At 43.8% G+C, this 13,888-nt stretch overlaps 1 protein-coding gene across 1 annotated transcript in view; it reads right to left on the bottom strand.

The window, feature by feature from the left end:
- Window positions 1–6,516: 6,516 nt before the first annotated feature.
- The window catches only part of zeb1b (zinc finger E-box binding homeobox 1b), a 49,294-nt gene continuing 41,922 nt past the window's right edge, over window positions 6,517–13,888 (bottom strand). The window contains exons 6-8 of the mRNA XM_061093893.1: window positions 12,012–13,696; window positions 10,385–10,565; window positions 6,517–9,656 (exon numbers count right to left, since the gene is read on the bottom strand). Coding sequence (XP_060949876.1) covers window positions 8,914–9,656; window positions 10,385–10,565; window positions 12,012–13,696 — 2,609 coding nt within the window. The 3' untranslated portion in view covers window positions 6,517–8,913. The remainder of the gene's footprint in view (window positions 9,657–10,384; window positions 10,566–12,011; window positions 13,697–13,888) is intronic.

Genomic DNA, 13,888 nt, shown 5'->3' with positions numbered 1-13,888 from the left:
CCTGGGTAGGGAGGCAAAGGTTGAGCGTGGCTGGATGAAGATACTGGACACATGCCTAATAAGAGCCATGGTGGAGGAGGGAGAGGAACAAAGCGATGGAGAGAAGAGACGGGCAGACTCTGTGTGGAGGCGACCTGGACGAGAGAGAGCTCAGAGCCGAGCGGTCTGAGTTCAGCTGTCGTGTGCTGAGTGATTCACAGCTCGGTGCCGACGTCTGGATGTTTGCTCAGGGACTTTTCTTTTCTCCTGCTGCTACAACAGAGCACATACAGTGAAATTCTCCTTAGATTTGTATATTATCCATGATTTATTCATTCATTTGTATTAACAGTTTTTTTTTTAAATCAATTTTTCATTTATTATTCAACATGAGTGTGTCCTTGACTTTTTTATCTAAAAGCTTATTTCTCTTTACTGGAGGGAAAAGTCTGGTGGAGAAAATAGCTAAAATTGTATTCACTAATTCAAGTGTTTATAATTTACGGTTATCCCTTCAATAGTGACGATAATTCAGTTTGTACCAAAGTGGACTTATGAACAACACCACTGGGATTGTAGCTCAAAAACCAAGCTGGAAAAGGACCTGAAGCTGATGTCACAGACCTAATTCATGTTTTTCTGATGCAGGAATTATGAATCTGCTGTAAGACACGGGAGAAAGTCTCTGCAGATCTCTCCAGCAAATAACGTTATGTTTGATCTCCCAAATCCCAACCACGCATGGCGTCGCGCTGCTCATCGAGCTGATTGGCTAATCCGATCTCTGTTTGGGCGGCAGCTTTGACACAGTCTGAATATTTACCGTTGTGCTTAAAATGTTTGTAACTACAAATATAAACTAAAAAGAGCCACCTGTCACTGCAGGGAACCCACGCACCTCAGGACCCTCACGTTCCAGCTTTGAGGAGAACATTTCAAGAAAGACTTATCGCAATACTAATTTGTATCTGTTCAAGCATTGCTTCTGCAACGCAAGTAATTTCCTCTTTCAGTCAAACTACAGCTGCAAGATATATTTAACAAAAATAAGCACCTCTCTGACCCCAGCTGTTTAAAGCGGCAAATATAAAAGCTTCTGGAAACTGACTTTGATGAGAATGGTTTGGTGTTCACGTGTGTTTGGAGGCAGCACGGTGACGTGGTGCCTCAGAGCAAGAAGGTTCCTGGTTCGAATCACATCTTGCTTGGGGCTTTCTATGTGGGGTTTTCCCCATGTCTACAGCTTCCTCCCACAATCCGAAGATATGCAGATTGGCTATTTGGAGACTGTGAATATGGCTGTGAGAGCTTTGTTTGTCTCCGACCTGTCCAGAGTGTACCCGCCTCTCACCCAATGGGATCTGCTCCAGCTCCCCCCACGGCCGTCAAAAGATAAGGGGTATAGACGATGGGTGGATGTTTTCGAAGGAGGAGGATGTTCGAAAAACCACGATGGTGACAAGACAGGACAGAAAGGAGGTGCATCCACAATCTTCAGTTTCTCATCATGACCACATGAGGGGACAGACGAGAAATCATCTCATCATCAGCCTGAAAGTCATGAAGAAGATTCACCTTCTCTGCAGTGAACATTTATTCTGTTGCATTAAAGAGAGAATTTGTGTTATTTGCTTCCTCAGACATCAGTGAGTGTGCGACACAAAGGCAGAGAGATGGAGTCCTTGTAGCGCCCGGGCTCTGTAAGGACGAAGAGGTGAACATTTAGAGGAGTGTAAAGAGATGTCACGCCTTTTTATGGGCTTATCCGCTGACCTCCAGCAGCCAATCAGACGGCTACTTTTGAAGGCGACACTTGAAGGTCCAGGCTTCTCTGAGGAGGACGGGACAATGGGATTACACAGCACACACACACGCACACACACACACACACGCACACACACACATGCACACACACACACACACACACACAGCAACAGCGGAGACTCAGGAGAGTGGAGAAATGGATATTTGCGTGAGTGTGTGTTTCATGCATGCTTTCCCATGTGTGTGGGAGGACCAAAGCACACAAGAGTGGGTAGTTGGGTAGAGGTGTGTTACTTACAGCATAGTGCAGCATGTGTGTATGTGTGTGTGTGTGTGCGTGTGTGTGTGTGTGTTTGTGTGTGTGTGTGTGTGTGTGTGTGTGCAGGCAGGTGGGCGGTAGCTTTCCAAAGAGCAAACCATTTAATTGAATTCTGTGCAGCTCCTTGTTATTCTAGTCATGACTGAGAGCCGCTCCATATTGTCCCAGCAGTGTGGGAGGGCCGGCCATACCTGCAACGGACTGGTTGGCACTTTTTGTGTGCGTGTGTGTGTGTGTGAGAGTTTGTGTGTGTGCATGTGTGTTTGTGTGTGTGTGTGTGTGTGTGTGTGTGTGTGTGTGTGTGTGTGTGTGTATGTAGAGGCAGGGGTTGTGAAGTGATTGTGGTTGTGCTGGTGTTTTTCTTGCGCAACTCGAGTCCTGATGTGGTAACGAGGAGGGGAAGTGGTGAAAGTCAGCCCTGAACCTCACCCTGAAAAGAAAGCACGAAACTGCTACAACATTAATACTAAATGTGTGCATGTGAGAGAGAGAGAGAAAGAGAGAGAGAGAGAGCGAAAGAGAGTCAAAAAGCAAGAGAACATGAGAGATTTGAGAATGAGTGCGTGTAAACCCATCAACTCATTGTCCTTGTTACAAAGCGACCCAAACTGCACAAAAGAGCACAAAATAACACAGTTCCCGACACACAGTCAGTTGAGCCACAGAGAAGATATGCTGTCTAATAAAATGAATAGAGTCTCTAAGCAATTACAAGCTTAAACGATGATGCATAAATTTCATTTATAGATAGATTTCACCAGGGCTTATCTCCGAGAAACACTGTAATAGGATTCAGAAAGATGTGTGTGTGTGTGTGTGTGTGTGTGTGTGTGTGTGTGTGTGTGTGTGTGTGTGTGTGTGTGTGTGTGTGTGTGTGTGTGTGTGTGTATGCGAGCATGTGCAAAGCTTTGATTGTGATTAGGCTGATTGGTAAAAAGGTGACCAGGATTCACGGTAATGACTCGCTGCTCAACAAGGACACCTAAAACCTCGGTGGATCTCGACATGGTTAACGATTGGTTTCATATTACTGTAGCTGAAGGGTAATTCTCCAGGGAGATGTTTCAGGTACGAGCTAAATACAGCACAATGACAATCCAATCAACCCTTTCCTCCCCAAACACACACACACACACGCACACACACACACACACACACACACACACACACACACACACACACACACACGGATGCTCCCACTGCCCTCCTCTATTGGTGACCTCATAGTCTTTGATCGGTGCTATTGGACACACTTGTGTTTGTGTGTGTTGCTGATTGTCTGTTAAAATCAAAACCAGGATGACAAAAGGCAAAGAGTCCCTGTTCCCTGGTGACAGACGCCTGTAAAGGTTTTATTGGCTGAAGTTGTCATGTCTGCAGTCCAATGCTTCCTGAGGTTGACACACACATTCAATTTATGATATACTTATGGTAGAATATAGTATTTAACAGTATTTTACGATGGCTTTGGCTCAGGTCTCACGCCAGATAACTTTGACAGCTGTCAACGCAGAAAATGTGGCCAATTTGGAAAATTGATTGCAACTTCCTGTCTTTTCATCACTGTGCAAATGTCGCAATGTATTGAATCTATGTCACAACAGTGTAAAATGACAGTTTACGTTAATGTTATATGTTGCATGCCAGCTTAATGTATTTTAGATCATTAAACTGGGAAAACGATCTTTTGTGTCCGGGATAAAAAACAATAACATTGTGATTGATAGAGACAAAGGAAACTGATATGAAATACACTCAGTCATGATTTACCTTCATCGTCTAATAAATTAATTACAACACAGACCTAGTTGCACATTTTTCCCTCTATTTCTTATTTTCCGCTATTTTGTATAATCTCAATCAAGTTATATTTGGACGAACTTTTGCTCACTGATGTTCGAAAGCATTTTTTTATATCAAGCATTTAATCTTAAAATGCAACAGTGACAATAACCATTGATATGACATGTTTGATTGGTATTTTTTGAGGTCACAAACAACCATTATCATTTATGTGTGAAACTGAGCCAAAGCTATGTCAAAAAGTCCAATGATGGTAAAATCCCCATTAAACAAATGTGTTGAATATCTTGTGGTAGAGAGCCGAGTGTTGGGTTGACAGATCTGTGACTGTGCACCGACCACAAACACATTCACAATGGTTTTCAGTGCATGAATAGATTTTCACTTATGTATGGGCTTAAGTTGACCAGTGTGTTAAAAATGGGGCTCTGAAACAGCAATTTGTCACATGAAGTGGCACATTAACCTGCCCCCTTCACACACATACACACACTGACATGCATGTGCGCACACACACACACACACACACACACACACACACACACACACACACACACACACACACACACACACACACACACACACACACACACACACACACACACACACACATACACAGGCTGTCTCAGTGAACGTTCTGCTATTTAGTGGCTGAGTAAATGAACATGATATTTAAGTGACTGCTATTTCCTGAGCCCAGGCTTTTCTTTCCTCCTCCTCCTCCGGCTTTTTTCTAAATTTCCCCCGGGAGCTACAGCCCCCTGGGCTTGGCTTGGTGTCAGAGTCCCGGCAGCCACGATACTTCATCAGGCTTTTGCACCATTATTGGCAAGAGCACTCCATATCCTCTTAGCAGTTATAGCTTTTCAATTTTCCTTTGAAATGCTGAGCCCAGCAGAACATATGGCAATATCTTGGCTTTAGGTCCTGGATTGGAGTGAAAGCCTGTAAAACGGCCGTGCATCCTGAACACGCAGCCACAGGCTACACACACCACCCTGACCTTTTCAGAGGCTCAGAGGGAGCTGCTGTGACCACTGTTAACGACATTTATAATAGGCACAATTACAAGATGCTGTTGGACGGTTTGACACAGTGATGTTACGGTGTGAGCTGTCCTATAAAAAATGATTTCAACCCCACCCCCACCACGTCTTACCCCCACCCTCAGGACGCAGAGTTTCAAGAAAGGACGAAAGAAAGAAAGAAGAAGAGAAATGATGAGAGAGAACTATCAAATACGTTCACCAGCTATTGTATCATTTTCAACTGCTCAACACACTATGGATTTTTGGTCCATTCCATTACTAATTCATGGCAGTGGAGGGGCCGGGGCTGCGGAGGCAGGAGGCGGGTCGACCCTTCTTGAAACCTAATCTGGATCAATAGGGTTGACCTTGGGCTGGGCTGCTACCAGGCACACTGGACCGACTGATAACTGCTGCTTTATTCATTATATTCATCATGTAACACAGTTTAATTCTAAAGAGCAGCTCGACAGTTTAGGGGCGTACAAATATTTGTATGCTTTCTGGCACATGGTTAGAAACAGGTGAGAGCACTCACATGTCGGCAGGGAGACACAGCCAGCAACTGGTTAGCTTAGCACACCTTTCTGAAGGGTCCCTGTAACAGTAAAAACCATCTAAGTACATGAAGTGAACTCTCTATGACCCGAGCGCTAGAATATTTGAAATCAGTGGTGGATGAAGTACTCTAATGTTATAATAAGTAAAAGTACAACTGAATTTAGACAAAATGTACTAAGGTAAAAGTATAAGTACCACATTCTCTTTTCTGTTTTAATAAAATTAAGTACTTGCTTTTGAATATGAGTATTAAATGTAAAAGTAGCCTATTCCTTAATTTAACGCCTTACTATCTTTATTCTCATTATGGCTGAGAATCGGTGATGTTTCTTCACTGGTGATGCTGCTGCGGCAGGAGGCGGGGTCTAATGTTACCGGCCCTCTCTGATTGGATACATTGACCGATTTCCTTCTTGTTATTTATTACTTTAAAAAAATGTATTTAACAAACAATGTAAACATGTAACGCAATGTCAAAATGTAGTGGAGCAGAAAGTGCAGATATTTGCAGATATGAGTAGTGGAGTACAAGTGAAAAGTACCTCGAAACAAACCCTTTTCAGTAAGGTACTAATACATGATAAATGTACTTAAGTACAGTAACTACGTAAATGTTACATCCCACCACTGACTGGAATGACACCTGTATGACAGCATGTCGTGGCAGAACAGTTGAACTGGATTGTATTCGACTGTACAGGAGCTAAATGTATGTGTTTTATGGACCATGCATGACATATATTTATACCTTTAGTTGGTCAGAGTCATTCGCAGCCAAAGGCATCGACAGTGTAGCAGTGACACTGTTTATGTTTAGAGGCGATTTCAGACCCTGTAGTGTGTCTACCTGTTACACACTTAGAGCTGGGCCTCAGGAGGAACAGAAGGTTGTTCACTAACCAGAAGGTTGGCAGTTCGATCCCGATCTCATCTCGGTCTGTTTCTTTTTATAAATGGTCCCTTGTTAAATTTTTTACTATAATATTTACTTGAATGTTACAGTGTGAACAACCTATTATTTTACTTTAAAATCTCTTAATAAAAATAGCATCACAAACTGAGCAGCTTGTAATTGATGTATTTTATTGTGAGATGGGGAGTCATAAAAAATGAATTAAAACAAAAAAACAAAAACAAAAAAAAACAATCATTATAAAAAAAGATGAGGGTGTTAAAAGGGGCGGGGGGCATATAAAAGTGGGTGTGGTCTTGACACTGACATATAAAGTAACAAATTGGCACAAATAAAAACATAAGAACATACGTCATTATTATTTTGGCTTGGCAAAAAGGACAGTTTGTGTGGTTAAGCATCATCCTTCAATACAACAGCACACACTCATGCTATTAGACATACAATTAGTTTTTTTTCTCAAAAGTTCAGTAGCATTATATTAGAGAGGGGGAAAGAAAACTAAACTAACATGAGAATGGATGCAGAAAGGTCACAGGTTCCAATTTTCAGGCTTGTAGGGTGCGGGTTTCTTTTCCCGAGGAAAAACATAATTTTGTTTGTTCGTAAAACATACTTCAGTATGCCGGAGTCTCGTTTTCCAGGCTTGTAGCTGTAGTTGCCTTTGAATCTTTTTTTGTTTTCCATACTAAAATATATTATCGTATTAATACAAACTACAGTATTGTACACTACATAGTGTAATAAATAACCATAAAGAAATATAAAAAATAAGACACATAAATATAAAAGTTCTCTATGACTAAACAGACATTACCATCTCATGGGGGGGTGGGGATAATACTGCCATTGCTGGAAACGTACAGTACACACACTGAACAGAACAGAACATAAAACAACATAAGAGACAAAAAATAATACTGACAGGTAAAAACTTTGTTGAATTAAACTCCTGGGATTTGCCTACATTTTGTTACCTGAAGAGACGTTTGAGCGTTTCGTGGTGTGTTAAACAAGTGCACTGAATAAGCTTTGAAAAAGGCAGGACACAGTTAACAAGTGGAAATCATACTTCATCATCATCATCCATTTTGAAAACATGTGCATCGTAATTCATGTAGTCGCTCGGCGTAGAAATAAAAACAAGTCATCTAGAGTCTATGGTACATGATTATGTGGTCGGGCTAAATTCTGCTCGCTCAGGTCTGATCATACCTGCGAAGCTTCGACAGCAATATTCTGTGGCACTTCTGATTTGCATGTTTCTCTTGTTTTAGTTTGATTCTTTTTTGCATAAGCCTCGGGGGGGTGTTGGGTAGGGGGTTACAGGGAGGGGTAAAGAAAGGGTCAGAAAGTTTTCTACATCTCCTTCTGCTCACTCTGAACATTTAAAAAAATAGCTTGACATTTAAGGTGTTACGCTCATTTGCTTTCACGCTAAGACCTGAGACAACAAGATACTGCGACCATATCTGCACGGTAAATACCAGGGTACAGCCAGGGGGGGCTAGTTTAAGTTTGCATGAATGCTGCAATCAGCAGGTAACAAGCTAACCAGACTCCATCTCTAGCTTTTTTTTCTTCGTCATCATTTGGGTTTTATTAGCATTTGGCAAACCAGGTTACAGGTGCATTACTGCCAACTACTGGACTGGAAGGAAATAACATATTTCCCTAAAGTTCTGGTTTTCATGTTACGCTATACTAAGCTAAATTTCGTGACAGGCGATTTACCGTACAGGCACGAGATTGGTATCAATCTTTACATCTCACTCTCACGAAAAAAAGCAGACAAGCATATAAACCGATATGTCAAACTATTCCTGTAAAACACTGATAGATACTTTGACAACAATGTGTCTAAACGTCTTAAAAGGAACTAAAGTGAAAAGACCCGTCCATCTTCCGTTGTTTTTCTTCTTAAGGCTCACATTCCGATCTAAATAACACACACACACAAAAAGTAATGCTAACATCTGCTAGCGGGATGATGTGGTATAATCTAGTGCGGTAATACTGAAGGGTAGACAACACAACTCAACTGCTTAATCCAAAGGTAAACCAAGCCACTTGTAGTGCACAGGATTTTTCTCATTTTCCTTCCAACTTAATAAAATACTGACTTTTTTTTGTTCATTGGCAATAAAAAGGTATAGAAATATCTCCCAACTGTACAGCTTTTAAAGGTTAAAATATGAGTGATAAAATTAGTAACACTGATAAAAAGAAATGACCCAAGGTGTTTTAGTAATAAAACATTATCTAAAACATGTCGGCTCTAGCTTCCAAAGTCTGTATAATGCATTTCCTTTGTTAAAATTTGTGTTCGTCTTCATCTTTTTCTTTACAAATGGATTTTTCTAACAGTGAGAAACTGCTCTCCTGTGGAAAAGTCACTAGTATTTTTTTCAGGCACACCTGGATTTCTACACAGTAGTGAACTGAAACAAACTGTCAGAGTGACCAGACATCATCTCCTGCGTTCTTCCTCTGCACGAGGAGAGGAGGAATCTGATTGTGTTTCATGGAGGAGTCTGGTTCCTCTTTTAGTCAGTATCTCCTTCCTCCTGCGGCGTCTGGTTCTCGTCTTCAGAACCCGTGTTCCTGTTTGTTTCGACTCCGCTCTCCTCTCCGACCTCTCCCTCTGCATTCCCCTCTTCTGTCACCCCTCCTTCTGTATCCATCACCTCCTCTTCCTCCATCTTGACTTCCTCCTCTTCCTGAGTGCCCGTGAGCTCCTCCTGCCTCGTGTCAGCCTCCACTTCCTCAGGTTTCATTTCTTTCTCTGATTTCTCTTCTTCTCCTTCTTCTCCTTCTTCTCCCACCATTACTGTTTCCATCTCCTTCTCGTTCCCTTGCTCTTGCTCCTCTTCTTCTTCCTCGTCTTCTCCTATCTGTACTACCTGGATGTCATTCATGTCTACCACACCTTCCTCCTCCTCCTCCTCTTCCTCGCTCTCCTCGTCCTCCCTTGTGCTGCTTCCTCGCTCATCCAAATCCAGCTGGAGAGGAGCCATGTGCTGCATCTGCACGTGGTTCAGGGCCTCCATCTCGACCGGGGCCTCTCCATCCTCCTCTGGGCTCTCCCGGTCTAGGTTCTGTGTCTCCTTCTTGCAGTAGGAGTAGCGGTGGTTCATGTGCTGGGAGTAGGAGCCCGAGTGGGAGAAGCGCTTGCCGCACTTGTCGCACTGGTACGGCTTCTCCCCCGAGTGTAGCCGCATGTGTTCAATCAAGTGGTGTTTGTGTTTGAAAGCCTTGCTGCAGATGCCGCACTCGTGAGGTCGCTTCCCTGCACAGAGAGAAAAAAAAACAATATGAGTCAACATATTTATGATAAATGACAACTCCCTTGAGTTAAAAACAGACTAAGGAGGGAAACAATAAACAGAACAATCACTACAGACCCCCACACTGTCGCATGAACAATGCCAAAGCTTGAGAAGGCCATAACGTTAACGTATCCAAGGAAAACATATCAAAACAATACAACTAAATCACAACAATTGTGCTTAAAAACCTTCAAGGAAACTTTATCCAGGCCACTTACACCTAGGCTGAGGTCATTTGGAGCCGGGAACAGTGCTTTCAAGCCAGGTATCAGAGTAATAAAGAAAAAAAGCTCAAATGCCTCTGAGAGGATTGACCTGAGCTTGGCCGCGGCATCATCATCTTAGAGCAATCCAAATCACTACCAGAGCCTCTTACAACATTCGGTGCTTCACATGAGAAGCTGGCAGTGTAGAGGTGGGGAGTTGGCGGAAAGAAATTCTCAGACCTCTTCTACGCATGTTGAGTAATACCTGCTGGAATGGAGCTGTCCACCCTTTTTTATACTGCAGCGCAAAATCCCCCTTTGGTCAAAACTCTGACTCATCTTTCCCAGGATCCAAAAAAGTAAGTGATGGTTAGACAAGTTCCCTTTCCTCAGTTTTATCTATGTTCTGTTATTCATATTAGTATTATTCCAGCTTCATCTGTGACTGGTGCTTGTGGAAAACAACACGAATTTGTATTCACCTGTGTGTTCATATTTGTGTCTCAGCAGCGAGCTGCTCTTCTGGAAGATCTTGTCGCACAGGTCGCAGGCGTACATGCCGCTCTCCGTCTTCTTCATCTTCTTCCTCTGAGGGCCTGAGTCTGAGTCATTCTGGTCCTCCACAGTAGATACGCCCTCCGAGTATGTGTCCTGTCTCTCCTCCTGGAGAATATGAGAAACCATAATAATACAGTGGTTGGAATTCAAAGGGAGGTTTTGTTTTGCAGCAAAAACACAATGAATGACTCAAAACAGAAAATACCATTGAACAGTGTACGTGGTGCTTGATGCTGTGTCATACACTACTCATCAGTCTCTGTGGACACTTAAGCAATCTTTTCCTTTGCCTGAAACAACCACACTGTTCACTTATGAGTGTATCTGCAGCTCTCTCCTGTCCCTTGGCTGCTAAAACATATGCACTGATACAGTGAACGAGGAAGTGAGGCATTATTAAGAAGCAGATATAAATACACAGGGCTCTTTTTTTACAAGGCAGGTCTATGCCAATCCACTTAACACAAAAGTATAATACAACAACAATAAATCAATGGGGCAGGCGGAGGTGTGGCGTTTAAACAGATTCCAGCAGATCAATAGGGGCGCTGCAGTAAAGTGCAGCCTCATGTCCTCTGGGCGACAGCCCAGGAAGATCACTCACACATGGTGAGATCTACATCCATCTTTAGGGGCCCATTAGGTGTCTGCACAATGAAGAACTATTAAGGGCTATTATTTTTACAAAGCGCTGAATTCTGACATTTCTGTATATGGGTTATTGATTAGATTTCTGAATGGTTTCACACTATTTATAATGTTGTAGTGGTTTTGAATAATGAGAGGTAATAATCTGGACTAAAGAGTCTGATTCCAATCCACTCCCTTCTCAAAGTGATTACTGGATTAGACACTGAAGCAGCTTACCCCCTTAGCCTGAACAACATGTGATTTGTTATATTAAAATATGTTGCTTTTATTCTATGACTTTTGCAATAAACAAATGTCACGTGTAATCTCAATTTTTCAAGTCATTCCGTTTTTCCTGTTTTATTTTTTGTTTAACGCTTCCTGTTGTTTTAGTTCCTGAACCCCGTTCTCTTGACATATACACACCTGCTCCCGATGTCCCTGTGATTCCCACCAAGAAACCCCTTATATACTCTGCATTCTTTAATCTTAGTTGCCACATTGTCACTCTCGTGTTTTTCCCAGTGTAACCTTCTCTTATCTCATGAACCTCACATGACTTTTTGATCTTTGGATTTTTGCCTGCTCCTTGCCTGTGTTTGTTTGCCTGATTCAGACTGACTACCTGTTCTCCTACCTGTTCTACACCAGTTGCTGTCTCCTGTCACAAGTTAAAAAAATCTACTTTAACTGAGCTGGTGGGCGGATTTTTTATTTTTAAATATAGCCTGGCTTAGTCTTTGTGAGAAAGCTAAACTAAGTTTCCGACAGTAGCTTTATATGAATATGTGAGTGGTATCTATCGTTGTTATATGTTGGCTTGAAAGCAAAAAGTGATGCTTTCCAAAATATCAAACTATGATTTTAACAGAAACAGGGCAGCTTAATTGTTGCTAGGATGGAATATAAACGGTTGCACACCTTCACTCCGTTGAGGTGGATGGTTTCGTGCATCTCGGTTCCTGCAGGGCTGTTTGCTGTAGTGGTATAGGTGTAAGCCAGCTGGGGGATCAGGATAGTCTGTTTATTATTGGTGGCTAGCGCCCTGAGGCATTGCATCGTGGTAACAATGTCGAGGGGTTTGGCACTTGGCTGGCTGGCGTACAGTGCGATGGGACAGTTGCCCATGACTGAGAGTGGCGATGCCTCTTTCTTTGTGCAAGTTAAGTTTAGGGGTTCTTCCTCATTGGTCAAGCAAGAGGAGGGAGAGGGGTGCATGCTGGCTTTAGCCACCACTCTCTCTGCTTCCTCTCTGGTGGGCTTTGGCAGCGATAGGTCTAGGGGTCCCTCTGTGCTCTGAGGGGTCTGGGCCGGTACTGGGCCGCCAGCTCTCACGTTTAGTGATGATTCCGGGAAGCTGTGATCACCATTTGTCTCTGCCGGGCTGGCTTCTGTAGGGCTGTCCTGGCTCACAGCAGGGCTCATAGTGGATGTGTCCTTGCCTGGGACCAGGGAGACCACACTGTTGGCTTCACAGGTATCCTCTTCCTCTGAGGGAGGTGTCGGGGCACCCAGTGATATTTGACCCTCCTGCATTTTGTCAAACCACTTCTTAACCACATGGACTGGCAGGCTCACTGAGTCAGAGATCTTGGCCAGCTCATCCTTAGTGGGCTCTGCATTTAAGGCAAAGTAGGCCTTGAGCAGGGACAGGAGGTTCTTGGGCTGGTTGCAGAGTCCTCCCTCTGACAGCAGGGCTGCAACAGCAGACTCAGACTTTCCCAGGCCTGCTCCATTCAGCCTGAGACAATCCTTCTTGCAGTGCTTGAGGGCATGGAGAGCTTCCAGCCCACCGGGACAGTTATCACACAGGAGACAAGTTTTAGTGGTCTTTTCCTCTTTTTCGTTTGTCTCAATGGACCTGGTGCCTCTGATCGTGAGATCTTCTGGGAGTTTCTGGGACTTGAAAGTGTCAGTGGTGGTGTGAGTTGGTGAATCAGCCCCAGGCTCTTTCTTCAGGTTTTGGGCTGTGAGCTGGCCATGGTCCAAGCTGTAGTTGATGATGATTTTTGCATTTCCATCCTGACCCATAATAGGCAGACTAATGGCTGAGATGAGTTGCTGCTGTTGAGGGTGGAGCATTCCAGTGGTTAACCCCGAGTTCATCTGCCCCTGGCTTTTGGCATTGTTTTCGAGCACCTGACGAATGACATCGCTGTCCACTGCTACTTTGAGAGCATTCTGCAGGTCTGCCAGGTTGATGCTGATGGGCGACATCAGCCCCACAGTCGGCAAGACTACGGCCTGCACTGTGCCCAGAGGAGCAGCAGCACCTCCGTTGAAAACCCCGTTCATGGCCGTCTGGGACGTGATCATTGACGGCTTGTACTCGTAGTCCACAGGCTCAGTCTTGATCTGATTGAGGGGCAGCTGCTCCTGCAGGGGCTTGCTGTGCTCCAGCTTCTCCCTGATCTGGGTGCGGAGGACTGAGGGCGGTGTGGGCAGCGCCGGCGATGGACCCTGGGTCTGGGTTTTGGTGTTCCCCGAGCGTGGTCTGCCGTTAACTGAGATGACGCTGATGCACTTCTTACTGCTGATGTGGGAGCTGTAGGAACCTGAGTGGGAGAACCTCTTCTTGCAGTTGGAGCACTCGTAGGGTTTCTCTCCTGAATAGAAACCACAATGTGGAGAACAGAGAGAGAGATAGAGAGGGGGAGGGGGAGGCATGTTTCCATTAGTGAATGAACCTAAATGAGCAAGCTAGGCTATGAGCACTATGGCAGGAAAAAGCTCTAATGCGTTTCAACGATGCTCAAACGCTGATGTAATGGCACCATTGGGAACCCTTCTCTAATTGC

This window comes from Limanda limanda, chromosome 20 (genome assembly GCF_963576545.1).
Source record: "Limanda limanda chromosome 20, fLimLim1.1, whole genome shotgun sequence".
NCBI classification, from domain to species: Eukaryota; Metazoa; Chordata; class Actinopteri; order Pleuronectiformes; family Pleuronectidae; genus Limanda; species Limanda limanda.
This window is presented reverse-complemented; position numbering and strand designations above follow the sequence as displayed.